Consider the following 15,523-nt stretch of genomic DNA (forward strand, 5'->3'; position numbering starts at 1 on the left):
AAAACACAAACTTAGATGCTGACAAAAGCAAAAAAGTTATAAAACCTCCACCTATTTTGGCTCATAATTAAGTCCCTTCCAATACCTGTGCCATAAGCATGGGTCTTTCTAAGCTCTCCACTTTTATATATATTTTTAAAAATTCATGGCCCCCATATACATAGTTTTCCTATCATCATCACTACATCGTGGTAGCTACCACTTATGGAGTACTTAATATATGTCAGGCACAAGAGTATGCACTTTATGGGTGACCCATTGAAAACTCTTAGATGTTCTTAGTCTGATTATATGTCTAGTTGAGAAGAAGAATCACGAAGGACAATAGATGAAGTTCATCTCTCTTTTGCACATAGGAAACACAGTCTCCTGGTATGAAGTGGGATTACAACCTTTCAAACTGTGATTTTTTTTTTTTTTAATCTTCTCTTCTTTTCCAGGAACTGATGCTGTTGGAAAAAAGTATAGTTCACGAATTCCCATTAACCACAATGACTTCAAAATTTTTAAAAATAATGAGCGTCAGCTGTGTGAAGTCCTCCAGAATAAGTTTGGCTGTATCTCTACCGTGGTCTCTCCAGTTCGGGAAGGCAACAGCAAATCTCTGCAAGTGTTCAGAAAAATGCTGACTCCTAAGATAGAGTTATCAGTCTGGAAAGATGACCTCACCACACATGCTGTTGATGCTGTGGTGAATGCAGCCAATGAAGATCTTCTACATGGGGGAGGCCTGGCCCTGGCCCTGGTGAAAGCTGGTGGATTTGAAATCCAAGAAGAAAGCAAACAGTGGGTTGCCAGATTTGGTAAAGTATCAACTGGTGAGATAGCTGTCACAGGAGCAGGGAGGCTTCCCTGCAAACAGATCATTCATGCTGTTGGGCCTCGGTGGATGGAATGGGATATACAGGGATGTATTAAAAAGTTGGAGAGGGCCATTGTAAGTATTCTGGGTTATGTCTTCTATAGAAATACTCACATTAAGACAGTAGCAATTCCAGCCTTGAGCTCTGGGATTTTTCAGTTCCCTCTGAATTTGTGTACAGAGACTATTGTAGAGACTATCCGGGTTCATTTGCAAAGGAAGCCAGTGATGAGTAATTTGAAAGAAATTCACCTAGTGAGCAATGAAGACTCTACTGTTGCTGCCTTTAAAGCTGCTTCAGAATTAATCCTAGGGAAGAGTGAGCTGGGACAAGAAACCACCCCTTCTTTCAATGCAATGGTCATAAACAACCTGACCCTCCAGATTGTCCAGGGCCACATTGAACGACAGACGGTAAGTCTTTGTTTCTGTTCTCTCGAACTGGCACAGGTGATCCTTGAAAGTTAAATAATTTTTAAGTATACACTACGCAACACTACGTAGAAACCATCTTGTTTGGATTAAGAATATGAGCCAGGTGCAGTGGTACATGCCTGTAACCCAGCTACTTGAGAGCCTGAGGTTGGAGGACCATTTGAGCCCAGGAGTTGGAGGCCAGCCTAGGAAACATAGCCAGACCCCATCTCTTTAAAAATTTTTTATTTTAAGTTTTTTTACAATAGGCGGGTCATGGTGACTCATGCCTGTAATCCCAGCACTTTGGGAGGTCGAGACAGGAGGATCACTTGAGCCCAGGTGTTCAAGACCAGCCTGAGGAATGTAGCAAGACCCTGTCTCTCAAAAAAAAAAAAAAAATTTTCAGGGCATGTTGATGCACATCTGTAGTCCCAACTACTTTGGGAGGCTAAGGGAGGAGGCTCAGTTGAGCCCATGAATTCAAGGCTGCAGTGATTCCTGCCAGGGCAACAGAGCAAGACTTTGACTTTGTCTCTAAAAACAAAGAATAATCATATCGCATTCAGGGCCAGGCCATCTGGATTTGAATACCAGCCTTGCTATTTTTTTAACTGGGTAACCCAAAGCAAGTTACTTTATCTTTAGTTCTTCAGTTTCCTCATTTGTACAATGAGGATAATAATAGCATTTGTATCTTAGAGCTGGGATCAATACACATAAAATGCTTAGAGTAGTGCTTGATATGTAATAAGTATTTGTCATTATTATTGCTATTGCTATTATCTTAGGCACCCTGAGGAATTAGAATAATCTTTGATCCCAAGGAACCTAAAGTCAATTATATTCTTCATTGTAAAAATATTCTTTATTTGAAAAATCTCTCTGGGGAGAAAAACGATCTCAACATTTCTGAAGCAACCTATCAATAGTAAACAAAAATAATACTTAAGAGTATGTAAATTTGTGACAAGAGTGGAGTATAGTGGACCAAGAAAGATTGCCTCAGAAGGTATGAGTTTTGAATCTGATCTCAAGTTTCAATGGTTATAATTGGCAGGAGGGGAAGCTTTCTGGGTGGTCAGAGTGACTTGATCAGAGAGATGCAGAGGAATTGACAGAAAATAATGGGCTTGACTAGAGTCAGGAGACACGGGAGGAGCTCTAAGTCGTAGTCTATGTGTTTATACACAGAACATAACTCTGCCAGGGGCTGTGGAGAATAGAAGGTGCAACTAAGCGTTTAGCTGGGGGTCACTGGGCACAAAGGCGAGGACGCTAACAGGGAGAGGGAAGGAGTCAAGGTAGTGGTGAACCTAGGTATTTCTGAGTTAGTGCAGCTCCCCTGCTAGATGGAGAGCACCTTAAAGATGAAGATCTTGGCGTGTTCATCCCTATAGCCCCAAGGCCTGGTCTGGGCATGCATCTAAGGGTTCAGCATATTAATGATAAATAAGTGGAGGGGGTAGGAGGGAGAAGGCACCACAACAGAGGGTGAGAATGAATATAAGGCTATATTCTTTTTTTTCCTTCTGGATCAGTGATGTCACACTTAAGACTCCTGTGACCACAATCAAATAGACTTAGACATTGATAAAACAAACAAACAAACAAAAAAACACTTATTGCCTATAAGACGATTAGAGAGAAGACTAGGGGAGTTCATGAAATGAAATATTTGAGAAGTCATTAACACACAAATTTAAAATTAAAATGGAAGCATTCTAGTTGACTAACTTATCCCTTTAACTGAATTTTTTAGTGTATATTTATTGCCAGCAACATTAGGAACATTACAATTTTTAAAGGGTGTTGGTGCCCCCAAATTGCAAATTCTAATTGTGCTTTCGAAGTGAAGCATTAATTAACATCAGTGAAGAAGTACCTGAGTTACCCTGAAAGGGAGCCAAAGTCAATAGAATGATTAGGGGAATTTGGGCATGGGGGAAAGAAGGACACTATCATTTTTAGCACCGCTCTGAGGGTTAACTAGGAGATGATATTGTCTAAAGTACAGCTCATGTATACGTACAGTCTATTTCTGAAGAGAGAGATGAAGAACTTGGTTGCACATAAGATGGGTGGGTGAGTAGGAGGTCTGGGGACCTGACCAAGAAGAGGGCCTACTTTTCATTGAATACCTTTTTGTCCCATTTGGAGTTTCTTCAACCATGTTAAGTTTGTTATACTTTAAACCATAAAAACATTAGGAGATGGAAATTTCCCAAGAAATTTTATTTCCTATTTAAAATGAGACAAAACAAAAACCCATGATGAAATAGCAAAAAGTCATGGTGGTCAGGCAGAGATGAAACCATTTATTCACAGAGCTTAAAACAAATCACAGGGAATACTCGGAATCTAGCCATCTGGGAAGTGTAATCCAGCAAGGGGCAAACAGATGTTTGCAATGAAAATTATATCAGCCGGGCCGGGCGCAGTGGCTCACGCCTGTAATCCCAGCACTTTGGGAGGCCAAGGCAGGTGGATCACGAGGTCAGGAGATCGAGAACATCCTGGCTAATACAGTGAAACCCCGTCTCTACTAAAAACACAAAAAATTAGCCGGGCCTGGTGGCGGGCGCCTGTAGTCCCAGCTACTCGGGAGGCTGAGGCAGGAGAATGGTGTGAACCCGGGGAAGGTGGAGCTTGCAGTGAGCTGAGACCGCGCCACTGCACTCCAGCCTGGGTAACAGAGCGAGACTCCATCTCAAAAAAAAAAAAAATTAAAAAATTAAAAAAAAGGAAAAAAGAAAATTATATCATCCGTACATGTTCGTAATTTCTGAATTACGTAATTCAGCTTCATTCATGGCAATCAAATAATCGCTCTTTGGAAATACGAGTTTCTATATATTTATAATGAAATTTTTTAGAAATTAGGGTCTTCAAAGAGTATTTTTCGAAGCTCTTCAGGGAAGTAAAATTTAAATTATTCATTTCAGAAGAAGGAATTTAACAATGAATCCTACCCTTTCTTCCCTTTTCAGGCAGATGTAATTGTTAATTCTGTAGACCCACGTGATATTACAGTTGGACCTGTGGCAAAGTCAATTCTACAACAAGCAGGAGTTGAAATGCAGTCGGAATTTCTTGCCACAAAGGCTAAACAGTTTCAACAGTCCCAGTTGGTACTGGTCACAAGAGGATTTAACTTGTCCTGCCAATATATATACCATGTACTGTGGCATTCAGAATTTCCTAAACTTCAGGTAAGTTTAAAATAAATGTGTCTTTGTTTAGCTCCATAGTCTATATAGTCCTTTTTTTTTTTTAACAAATTTCCATCATTTCATTACATTCATGAAATATTTTGTCAAGTGGTATAGTCCTCATTTTTTAGCACACCTGTGAATACCAGAAATACTGAACAGGTACAGTTGCCATAAGTTATCTTAAGAAGTTTGATTTAGGTCTGGCGCAGTGCCTCATGCCTGTGAATCCAGTGCTTTGGGAGACCAAAGTGGGAGGATCACTTGAGCCTAGGAGTTTGAGACCAGCCTGAGCAACATAGCAAGACTTCCATTTCTACCAAAAAAAAAAACAACAACCAATTAGCCAGGTGTGGTGGTGCACACCTGTAGTCCCAGCTACTCAGGAGGCTGAGGTAGGAGGATCACTTGAGCCCAGGAGATTGAGGCTGCAGTGAGCTGTGATCACACTGCTGCACTCTAGCCTGGGTGACAGAGACTGTCTCAAACGACAAACAAACTAAACAACAAAGAAGTTTAAAATGTTGCCTAACCCATGGCTAAATTTTAAGTAGGCATACTACAGATAGACACCGAAACTAGTACTCCCTCAGTCTGAACACTGGTTCACACTAACATACTCAGTGACCTCGTCGGCCTTTTCCTAAGTAGGCAAGGGATTCAGCCTCTCATGTCCCTCCATGTGTTATATTCCTGGAGCAGCTGGGGTTCCCCCTCCAGCATCATTCCAGTCAAATCTATTACCTGAGGTCTCTTCCACCCATGCCTGCAGTGGAGCCTGGCTGTCTAGCCCACTCTCCACTGAGGCACATAAAATACAAGCATTAATGAACTCAGGAGGCAGAGGTCACAGTGAGCCGAGATTGTGCCACTGCACTCTAGCCTGGACGACAGAGTGAGACTCTGTCTCAAAAAATAAATAAAATAAAATAAAATAAAATAAAATAGTCATTAAAGAATAGGAGGACCCCACTCAGATAGTGAAAAGAGGGAAACTTAATCCCCTTCTCTGCCTTTGTCTATCTTTCTTCTTCACCATTTCTGGTTCCCTCTTGAGAGCTCGCTAATCCCAAATTGGTCCTCTAGTCTCCCTCTATCCCTCAGTTTTCCAAAGTCCTTCCATGGGCAACATTCCTGTATTATTTTGATGTTAACAGTTGGTAGAAGTTTAAATCTGCCAAAAATGTTAGCATTTCTCCAAGAGGAATTACATGATAGATCTTAATGACGTTGAATAAATGCTGCTTTCTTATTTTAATCTCGATATCCTTTACGAAAATTCAATCCTCTTTACGTTGACCTGGAAGGGGTAGGTGAATGGGGTAAACTGATGGTTGGCTCTCTGAACTGGGGGAATGGGCAAGGCTACATAAACTGGGAGAAATTCTAGTGCCCACATGTCCTGAATAGCACAAGATGGCCACTCTATTGCTTCAGTTTCTCACCACCTAACCTTATAGCCATAGTGGGTTCCCTCTGGAGTGGGACCTTTCCTGTCATGTGAGGAGGCAGGGACACGAACCCTGAGGGAGAGTGGAGGTGGACATTGTAAAATATGGGCAGGATCAAGGGGTAAGTGGAGTCTTGTTCTTGACTCAAATGCTCATTTTAAAATTGTGTTTTCCTACAGATATTAAAACATGCAATGAAGGAGTGTTTGGAAAACTGCATTGAGCAAAATATAACTTCCATTTCCTTTCCTGCCCTTGGGACTGGAAACATGGAAATAAAGAAGGAAACAGCAGCAGAGATTTTGTTTGATGAAGTTTTAACATTTGCCAAAGACCATGTAAAACACCAGTTAACTGTAAAGTTTGTGATCTTTCCAACAGATTTGGAGATATATAAGGTAAGTTAATATCTTAGAAATGTCCTACAGTTCATTCATTCATTCATTCATTCAACAACATCTGTTTAGTATCTACAATGTAAGACTCAGGGCTAGGTGTTGTACAGTGTAGTGGTGTTCTAATTGGTGAAGTTTAATTTTTACAGATTGTCTACCTCTGAACTAGTAAAACGTGTCATTATAGATGGCTGGGCATGGTGGCCCACATCTATAATCCCAGCACTCTGGGAGGCTGAGACGGGTGGATCACCTGAGGTCGGGAGTTCGAGACCAGCCTGACCAACATGGAGAAACCCCATCTCTACTAAAAATACAAAATTAGCTGGGTGTGGTGGTGCATGCCTGTAATCCCAGCTACTAGGGAGGCTGAGGCAGGAGAATCACTTGAACCTAGGAGGTGGAGGTTGCGGTGAGCCGAGATCATGCCATTGCACTCCAACCTGGGCAACAAGAGTGAAACTATCTCAAAAAAAAGAAAAAAAAAAGAAGCCATGTTTACCCTACTACCTAGCTTTGGTCTTTCCTTTTGTTGGCACTTATTCTTCCCTCTGCTCCTTAAAGGTAAGCAACCCTCTAGTTTCAGTGTGGTGTCCTTGCCCCTCTCTCATCTCTCTCCCTTCAAGAACACAACTGTTTTTTACAACTTCTGTGAAGTCCTGTCTTCTTAGCCAATCCTCTCTCATTTCCACTTGGATATCTGACCGTCATCTCAAATGCAGTGTATTTCAGGCAAATTCTTTGTCTTCTGTCTCTCTGTCTCTCTCTTTTTTTTTAAACAGATGAGGTCTTGCTCTGTTGCCCAGGCTGGAGTGCAGTGGCACAATCATAGCTCACTGCAGCCTTGAACTCCTGGGCTCAAATGACCGTCCCACTCCAGCCTCTTGATTAGCAGGCACTACAGGCACATGCTCCCATGTCTGGCTAATTTTTAAATTTTTTGTAGAAAAGCAGTCTTACTATGTCACCCAATCTGGTCTTGAGCTCCTGGGCTCAAGTGATCTTCCCATCTCAGCCTCCCAAAGCTCTGGGGGATTATAGGTGTTAGCCACTATGCCTGGCCTGTCTTCTCAATCCGTTTTCCCTCTAAAATCCCCATCAGTCTCAACTTGGCCTCTTACTGGCTATATAACCTTGGGCAAGTTAGTTTACTTATCTGTGCCTCAGTTTCCTCATCCTTAAAAGAGGGATACTAGTTACCATCTTATGGAGCTGTTGTGAAGATGAAATGAGTTAGTACAGTCAGGTGAGGTGGCTCATGCCTGTAATCCCAGCACTTTGGGAGGCTGAGGCAGGTGGATTATCTGAGGTCAGGAGTTTGAGATCAGCCTAGCTAACACGATGAAACCCCATTTCTACTAAAAATACAAAAAATTAGCCAGGCGTGGTGGCATACACCTGTAATCCCAGCTACTCGGGAGGCTGAGGCAGGAGAATCGCTTGAACCCAGGAGGCGGAGGTTGCAGTGAGCCAAGATCACACCACACCATTGCACCCCGGCTTGGTCAACAAGAGTGGAACTCCCTCTCAAAAAAAAAAAAAAAAAAAAGAGTTAATACCTGTGAAACACGTAGAGTAGTACCTAGCACAGAGTAGAAGGTAGCTGTTATTATATCAACTGTAATGAGCTGTAGTTCACTGAGTGCTGGATCGTTACTAAATTCAGTTAATTGTTTATCTTTTCTTTCCAGTTTCTTTAACAGCATCAGTATGCCTGTCTAGTTTTGCCATGTCTCCAGTACTGCCCTCAAATTCAACCCATTCTTTTTTAGCTCATCTGTAGGCGACCTCAGAAGGAAATCAGCCATTGTCTAACATGTCTGGGGTCCCTGTGTTGGAGGGGAGCTTGTCTTATGGGTCTGAGTGCACTTTATCTCAGCTTTTTGTTTGGGTGGACAGATCAAGCTGATTTCCTAACATGTGAATAAACTGTGATATATTCAGCGTAATTAATATATATTGCAGTGCTGTTCTGCCTTTAAAGTACTGACCATCTCTGCTTTATTCTCACTTAGCTGGCATTTTCGAGAAAGACTTTAATGGTGTTAGGGAAGAATAAAAAGGAGAGGAAATAAGATACAGCAACCTAAAATAGGTTTTCAAGATATAGGTTTCTGTTTCTGCCAACAGCAACATCTGAGTTTTAGTGAGACTTCTCGGCACGTGTCTGGATTTTGGATATAGAGGGCCTTGCCTGGCAGAGAGTGGCTGCAAACATTAGTTCTCTGACTGCTCATATTCCCACCTCTTGGCCTGCTCTATGTGCATGGTTGCCATTTTATCTCTGCCTATAAGGAAATGAATTTATACTTGTTCCAGCTTGGTCTTTCTTGGAACAAGTATAAAAGTCCTTGTTCCTCTGCTGCCACAGAGAGGTTTGTAGCATTTGCTGATTTCTGTGGCTGCTTTCAAGCTGTTGATATGACATCACTGAAAGCAGAGCTGAAAGAGATGGTCACAGCAGGCTCTCTTGAGTCACTGTATGCCAGCTCCAGTATCCCACTGCACCTCACCCACAGCTGACTGGTGAGATGGTGGTGCATGACCCGAGGAAGTAGCTCACCTTCTGATAAAATGAATAATCCTGTCCTTCAGATGAAGTTCATTAGTTTTCCCATGCAGAGGATTATCTCTAAGCCCAGATAGGTGCCCTGATCACATCCCTGAACTATTTCTTTTTTAATTTCCTTTTTTTTTTTTTTTTTGAGACAGGATGTTGCTCTGTTGCCTGGGCTGGAGTGCAATGGTGTGATCATAAATCCCTGCATCCTCAACCTCCCAGGCTCAAGCAATCCTCCCATCTCAGCCTCCTGAGTAGCTGGGACTACAGGCATGCATCACCATGCTTGGCTAATACTTTTATTTTTTGTGTAAGTGGGATCTCACTATGTTGTCCAGGCCAATCTCAAACTCCTGGACTCAAGCAATCCTCCCACCTCAGCCTCCCAAAGTTCTGGGATTACAGACGTGAGCCACCATGCCCAGCCCCTGAACTGTTTATGAAGCACCATTTTCATACAAGAAGAATTAACCACATCTAGAAAAGAAGGTTCATTCTCTCCAACATACAAACAAAAATGTGCATGACAGTTTAAGAAAAGTGGAAAGATCAACCACAGTCTGAGCGCTCCCCCAGGGACTAATAATAAAAATAGTGTCATAGGGGGCTGGGCTCGGTGGCTCATGCCTGTAATCCCAGCACTTTGGGAGGCTGAGCTGGGTGGATCACCCGAGGTCAGGAGTTTGAGACCAGCCTGGCCAACATGGTGAAACCCGAGCTCCACTGAAAATACAAAATTTAGCAGGGCGTGGTGGTACGTGCCTATAATCCCAGCTACTCAGGAGGCTGAGGTAGGAAAATCACTTGAATCTGGGAGACGGAGGTTGCAGTGACCTGAGATTGCACCACTGCACTCCAGCCAGGGCTGTCTGAAAAAAAAAAAAAAAAAAAGTGTATGTGTATATATATATATATATATATATAGTGCCATATATTGTGTCTGTCAGGCACTGCGCTAAGAGGGTGTCTCATTTCCTTCTCCCCTTAATCTTTTGATGAAGCTACTGTTGTCGTCTCCATTTCACAAATCCAAAAACATAACCCAGAGGTTAATATGCACACAGCTAGTCACATGGCCAAACCAAGATCAACCTTGGTGTCTGTCTGCCCTCAAAACTTTGTTCTGAACCATTAAACATAAACACAGAGAATGATACATCTTTCAGTTTTGTAACTCAAACAAGAGGATTATCTTACACAGCAATTTACATTAAAAGTGAATGTTGACCATTCCTTCAAGCTCTTTTCAGCATTAACACTACTTTATATCCACATGGAGGTATGATGTGTGTGCAGATTTAATGTATACGTCTTCTAATAAGCCTTCTAATAAGCACGTATTTTCTTCCTAAATAAGTTGCAGTGAGATAAATGCATTTAATACACCTAACCTACCAAACATTATAGCTTAGCTTATCCTACCTTAAACATGTTCAGAACACTTACATTTGCCTATAGTTGGGCAAAATCATCTAACACAAGCCTATTTTGTAATAAAATGTTGCATATCTCGTGTAACTTACTGAATACAGTGTTTACTCTTGTGATCATGTGGCTGACTGGGAGCTTGGCTTGTGCCCAGTATCACGAAAGAGCATCTTACTATATGTCACCAGCCTGGGAAAAGCTCAAGATTAAAAATTCCAAGTACAGTTTCCACTGAATACGTATCACTTTTGCACCATCAATAAAGCCAAAAAGTCCTTAATCAAACAATTGTAAGTCAGGACTATCTGTATTGCCAATTGTATCTACTTTGAACAAGGAAGACAGTGAATACCATGGCTCCAAAAGCTAAGCGAGATGTGTTATTTTTAATAGACATTATGTTAATGGATCTGTGTTGCAATATGCACAAATCTTTGTCTATAGACTTTCATATAATAACAATTAACAATAGCTACCATGTACTGAATGTTTACTACACGCCAGGAGCAATTTCAAGCACTCTATAGGAATTAACTTACATAAAACAGATTATTTTATTATTCAATTTACAGACCAAGTTTGGTGTGTATACCATTTTTTAAATGATTTTGTGTTTTATTAGTTACCTATAGTTTTCTTCTTCAGTGACATATCCACAGCTTTGGTTTAGTGCAAGCAGAGCATTAAAATCTGTTGAATGAATGCATGGTTATATTTTGTCTTGGAATGCATAGTCTTCTTTATTTATACCAGATTTTGATTTCATCTTCATTTTTCCTATGCTTGTTCCTTCTGTGTTCTAATGGTGGTCCTCTTCTCTGGGACTTTCCTAAAGGCTGCTTTAGATTTGTGGTAGTAGGAATGGGACTGACAGAGTGGATGAAGTCAAGTGCTGTGTGTGCAGAGAGGGAGACTTTGATGACAATGGCTATCAGCCCTCCTTATGACTCTGCTCTGTTTTGCTTCTTGTAGGTTTTCAGTGCTGAAATGGCAAAGAGGTCCAAGATGCTGAGTTTGAACAATTACAGTGGTGAGTAAGAAATTCACAGGCGAATAAGTAGTGTCGCCCACCATTGGCTCATTCTGTTCTTGATCATCTGAACTAATGGAGGGGAGAAGAATAATAAATAAGCCACATGTATTGCATTGTGGTCCTGCTTGGATACCTGCCTACTCTATGCCCTGATCATGAGTCTATTCTTGCTTGGTCCAGTTTCATGATATGAACAGAGGAAGTTTGAGTTGCAGTGGATAATCCAAGGTGTGGGTGGTTGATTCATAAATAGATATCTACAATTTTTTCCCAAGAAAAAGTTCTGGCTTCCATAAACTGGCATTCAGTCACTCTTCCTACTCTGAACATCTAAATAGGGTTACTTATTGTAATTACAGAAAACACATCTCAGTAATAACAGATAAAAGGGTTAACTCAATGCTACTCAAACCCGAGTAATCACTGGGATCATGATGGAAACTTTAAAAAACAAACAAACAAAAAACCCCCAAAATATGTATTTGTCCCAACTCTACAGATGCTGATTCAGGGACTCTGGGTCTGGGCCAACAATATCTATTCTGAATACTCCCTAGTCATTTTTGATGTCAAGCATTTTTTTTTTCTTTTCTTTTCTTTTTGAGACAAGGTCTGGCTCTGTTACTCTGGCTGGAGTGCAGTGGTGTGATGCCAACTCACTGCAACCTCTGCTTCACAGGCTCAAGCCATCCTCCCACATGAGTCTCCCAAGTAGCTTGGACTGTAGGCACATGCCACCATGCCCAGTTAATTTATTTTATTATTTAAAAATTTTTTTTGTTTTTGTTTTTTGGTAGAGACGGGGTTTCACCATGTTGCCCAGGCTGGTCTCAAACTCCTGGGCTCAAGTGATCTGCCTGCCTCCGCCTCCCAAAATGCTGGGATTATAGGTATATAATGTCATTCTCTCAGTGGAGTTTGGGTGGACTGAGATGGAATGTTCAGTGGCCTGGCAGTGCTGGAAGTAAGGAAGGAGAGCATTAACATTTCTGGCCTGGAACTGTGCCTTTTATGATCCTGTTTATTTATCTGTATAGTGATGATAATAACAGACTGTTGTGAGGATAATAGATTATGTATGCAAAAATGTTCCATAAATTGAAAGCATTAAACAAATGCCAAGCAATAAATAATGACTGAGAAGATGGACAAACTCCCCAGGTAGCTAAGAGGAGAAAGAGATTCCTTTTGACTGGTAAAGATCAAGAATGGCTTCATGGATGAGATAGTTCTAAGCTGGGCTTGAGCATGGCAAGATTTCCAATGTCCAGAGAGGGTAGGATGGGGCATCCAAGGTAGAGAAAACCCACAGGAGCAAAGAAATCCAGTGCATGTTTGGGGAACCACAGGGAATCCACTGTGGGTATATAAGAGGAGTTTTAGGTGAGGATAACATAGAAAAGGAACATTAAAAGGTCTGTATGTCATTAATCTGAATAATGGCAGCAAATGTCACCATTTAATTCAGTAATTCTTGCGGAAAGGAATTATATAGCACAGGACAATAACTGACATAAAAATGGTTAATGATGGAACATGGTGGCTCAAGCCTGTAATCCCAGCACTTTGGGAGGCCAAGGCAGGCGATCACTTGAGGACAGGAAATCGAGACCAGCCTGGGCAACATGGTGAAACCCATCTCTACGAAAAATAAAAAAATTAGCCAGGCATGGTGGGTGCATGCCTGTAGTCTCAGCTACTTGGGAGGCTGAGGTGGGAGGATCACCTGAGCCCAGGGAGGTCAAGGCTGCAGTGAGCCATGATTGTGCCACTGCACTCCAGCCTGGGTGACAAATAAACAAAATGATTGATGATGATGATCTCAGATTATCAAGGAAAGGTTAAACTGTTTAGGAAGGGCCGGGCACGGTGGCTCATGCCTGTAATCTCAACACTTTGGGAGGCTGAGGCGGGCGGATCACCTGAGGTCAGGAGTTCGAGACTAGCCTGACTAACATAGAGAAACCCCATCTCTACTAAAAATACAAAATTAGCCAGGTGTGGTGGTGCATGTCTGTAATCCCAGCTACTCGGGAGGCTGGGGCAGGAGAATCGCTTGAACGCGGGAGGTGGAGGTTGTGGTGAGTCAAGAACATGCCATTGCACTCCAGCCTGAGCAACAAGAGGGAAACTCCATCTCAAAAAAAAACAAAAACAAAAAAGCAAAAAAACAAAAAATACTATTTAAGAAGGCAGAGAGGTGGTACGTTATCATTAGAAATATTTAATTCAGCTGGGCACGGTGGCTCATGCCTGTAATCCTAGCACTTTGGGAGGCCGAGGCAAGCGGATCACCTGAGGTCAGGAGTTCGAGGCCAGTTTGGCCAACAAGGCAAAACCTCATCTCTACTAAAAATACAAAAAAGAATTAGCCAGGCATGGGGGCGTGTGCCTGTAATCCCAACTGCTCGGGAAGCTGAGGCAGGAGAATCACTTGAACCCAGGTGGCAGAGGTTGCAGTGAGCCAAGATTGTGCCACTGCACTCCAGCTTGGGCAACAGAGGGAGACTTGGTCTCAAAAAAAAAAAAAAAATAGATAACTCATAGTTAAAATTCAGTGTATTTTGGTGCTGGAAGAGTTATCCTTTAGTGATCCGAACAATTTACTTATCTAGAAGAATAGTGCTCGCTTTGCCAACACATATACTAAAGTTAGAATAATAATTATTGGCCGGGTGCAGTGGCTCACGCCTGTAATCCCAGCACTTTGGGAGGCTGAGGCGAGCAGATCACGAGGTCAGGAGTTTGAGACCAGCCTGGCCAACATGGTGAAACCCCGTCTCTACGAAAAGTACAAGAATTAGCTGGGCGTGGTGGCAGGCGCCTGTAATCCCAGCTACTCAGGAGGCTAAGGTTGCAGTGAGCCGAGATCGCGCCACTATACTCCAGCCTGGGCGACAGGGTGAGACTCTATCTCAAAAATAAATAAATAAATAAATAATAATAATGATAATTATTATTATTACTGGCCAGGCATGCTGACTCATGCCCATAGTCCCAGTGCTTTGGGAGGCCAAGGTGGGTGTATTGCTTGAGGCCAGGAGGTCAAGATCAGCCTTGGCAGCATAGTGACACCCCGTCTCTAAAAAAAAAAAAAAAGGAAGAAGAAGAAGTAGAAGAAGGAGGAGGAGAAGGGGAGGGGGAGGGGGAGAGAGAGGAGAGAGGAAGAAGAAGAAAGGAAGAGGAAGAAGAAGAAGAAGGAAAAGAATTTTCTCTTGATAATAATGGATAAATGAAATATCACTATGCATTGTTTTTATTTTCTCCTAAAAAATAATATAATCTCCCAGATAGAACAAGGGTTTAAACAAAAGTATGCCTCCAATATAAAACCTGGGTTTCTTCTTACTGTTGTCTAAAACCTTGACTTTTGTATTTTTTATCTTTACTCAGAGGGAGACCATCCTCCCCGTGTTACTTCTAGGTCTGTCCTTATACTTCTTTTGTAGCTCCTGTACCACACAACTGAGATCTCAGGAGAATGATGCTAATTTCCCCTGCTGTTCAGATATTACTCACTGGAAGGCATATGCGGGAGCACTGGAGTCAGATGCCCATACCTATTAGCTTCATGGCCACCACTAACTAGTCCTATAGCCATGGGCAAGTTACTTAATGACTCTGTGAATCAGTTTCCTTGTTGGTAAGATGGGACAACTACTAGTATCTGTCTCATAAGGTGTGAGGAATCCTGAGTAGTGGAATCACAGGTATTTCTTCCTTCCATTATATGTTGATAATTTTCCAAGTTTTAAATAATAAACATGTATTATTCTTAAAATCAGAGATTCATTTTTTAAAAAATAATTTTGACTCTTCAAGCTGTGTGTCTTTCAGAGATGTTTGATTTTAAAACTAGTAGCAAGAGGTTAAGGAAAATCCTATTCAGCGGGAAATAATACTTAGTTAACATCCAGGGTGAGATCACAAGGTGAACTCATCTGTGAACTGATAAATGCAACATAGCAGAGGCAAGAGATGATAAAGCTAACCCATTACAAGCTAAACTCTGTGTTCCAAAGGAGGCTGTAAACAATACAGGTAGATTTCCTTCATACCCAATGCAGCTTTCAGAGATAAGTACTTAATTGAAGCTGCTACTGCTGACAGTGGTGATAATATCAGAGGGGTAAAACACTGGCCATGGTGTTTTGTTCTGTACTGTTTT

At 41.7% G+C, this 15,523-nt stretch overlaps 1 protein-coding gene across 2 annotated transcripts in view; it reads left to right on the forward strand.

The window, feature by feature from the left end:
* The window catches only part of PARP9 (poly (ADP-ribose) polymerase family, member 9), a 37,803-nt gene that overhangs the window by 7,812 nt on the left and 14,468 nt on the right, over positions 1-15,523 (forward strand). For both annotated transcript variants that reach the window (XM_011950806.1, XM_011950807.1), the window contains exons 4-7: positions 441-1,276; positions 4,267-4,488; positions 6,119-6,337; positions 11,295-11,352. In XM_011950806.1, coding sequence (XP_011806196.1) covers positions 441-1,276; positions 4,267-4,488; positions 6,119-6,337; positions 11,295-11,352 — 1,335 coding nt within the window. The remainder of the gene's footprint in view (positions 1-440; positions 1,277-4,266; positions 4,489-6,118; positions 6,338-11,294; positions 11,353-15,523) is intronic.

This window comes from Colobus angolensis, unplaced genomic scaffold, assembly GCF_000951035.1.
Source record: "Colobus angolensis palliatus isolate OR3802 unplaced genomic scaffold, Cang.pa_1.0 Scaffold31, whole genome shotgun sequence".
Taxonomy (NCBI): domain Eukaryota; kingdom Metazoa; phylum Chordata; class Mammalia; order Primates; family Cercopithecidae; genus Colobus; species Colobus angolensis.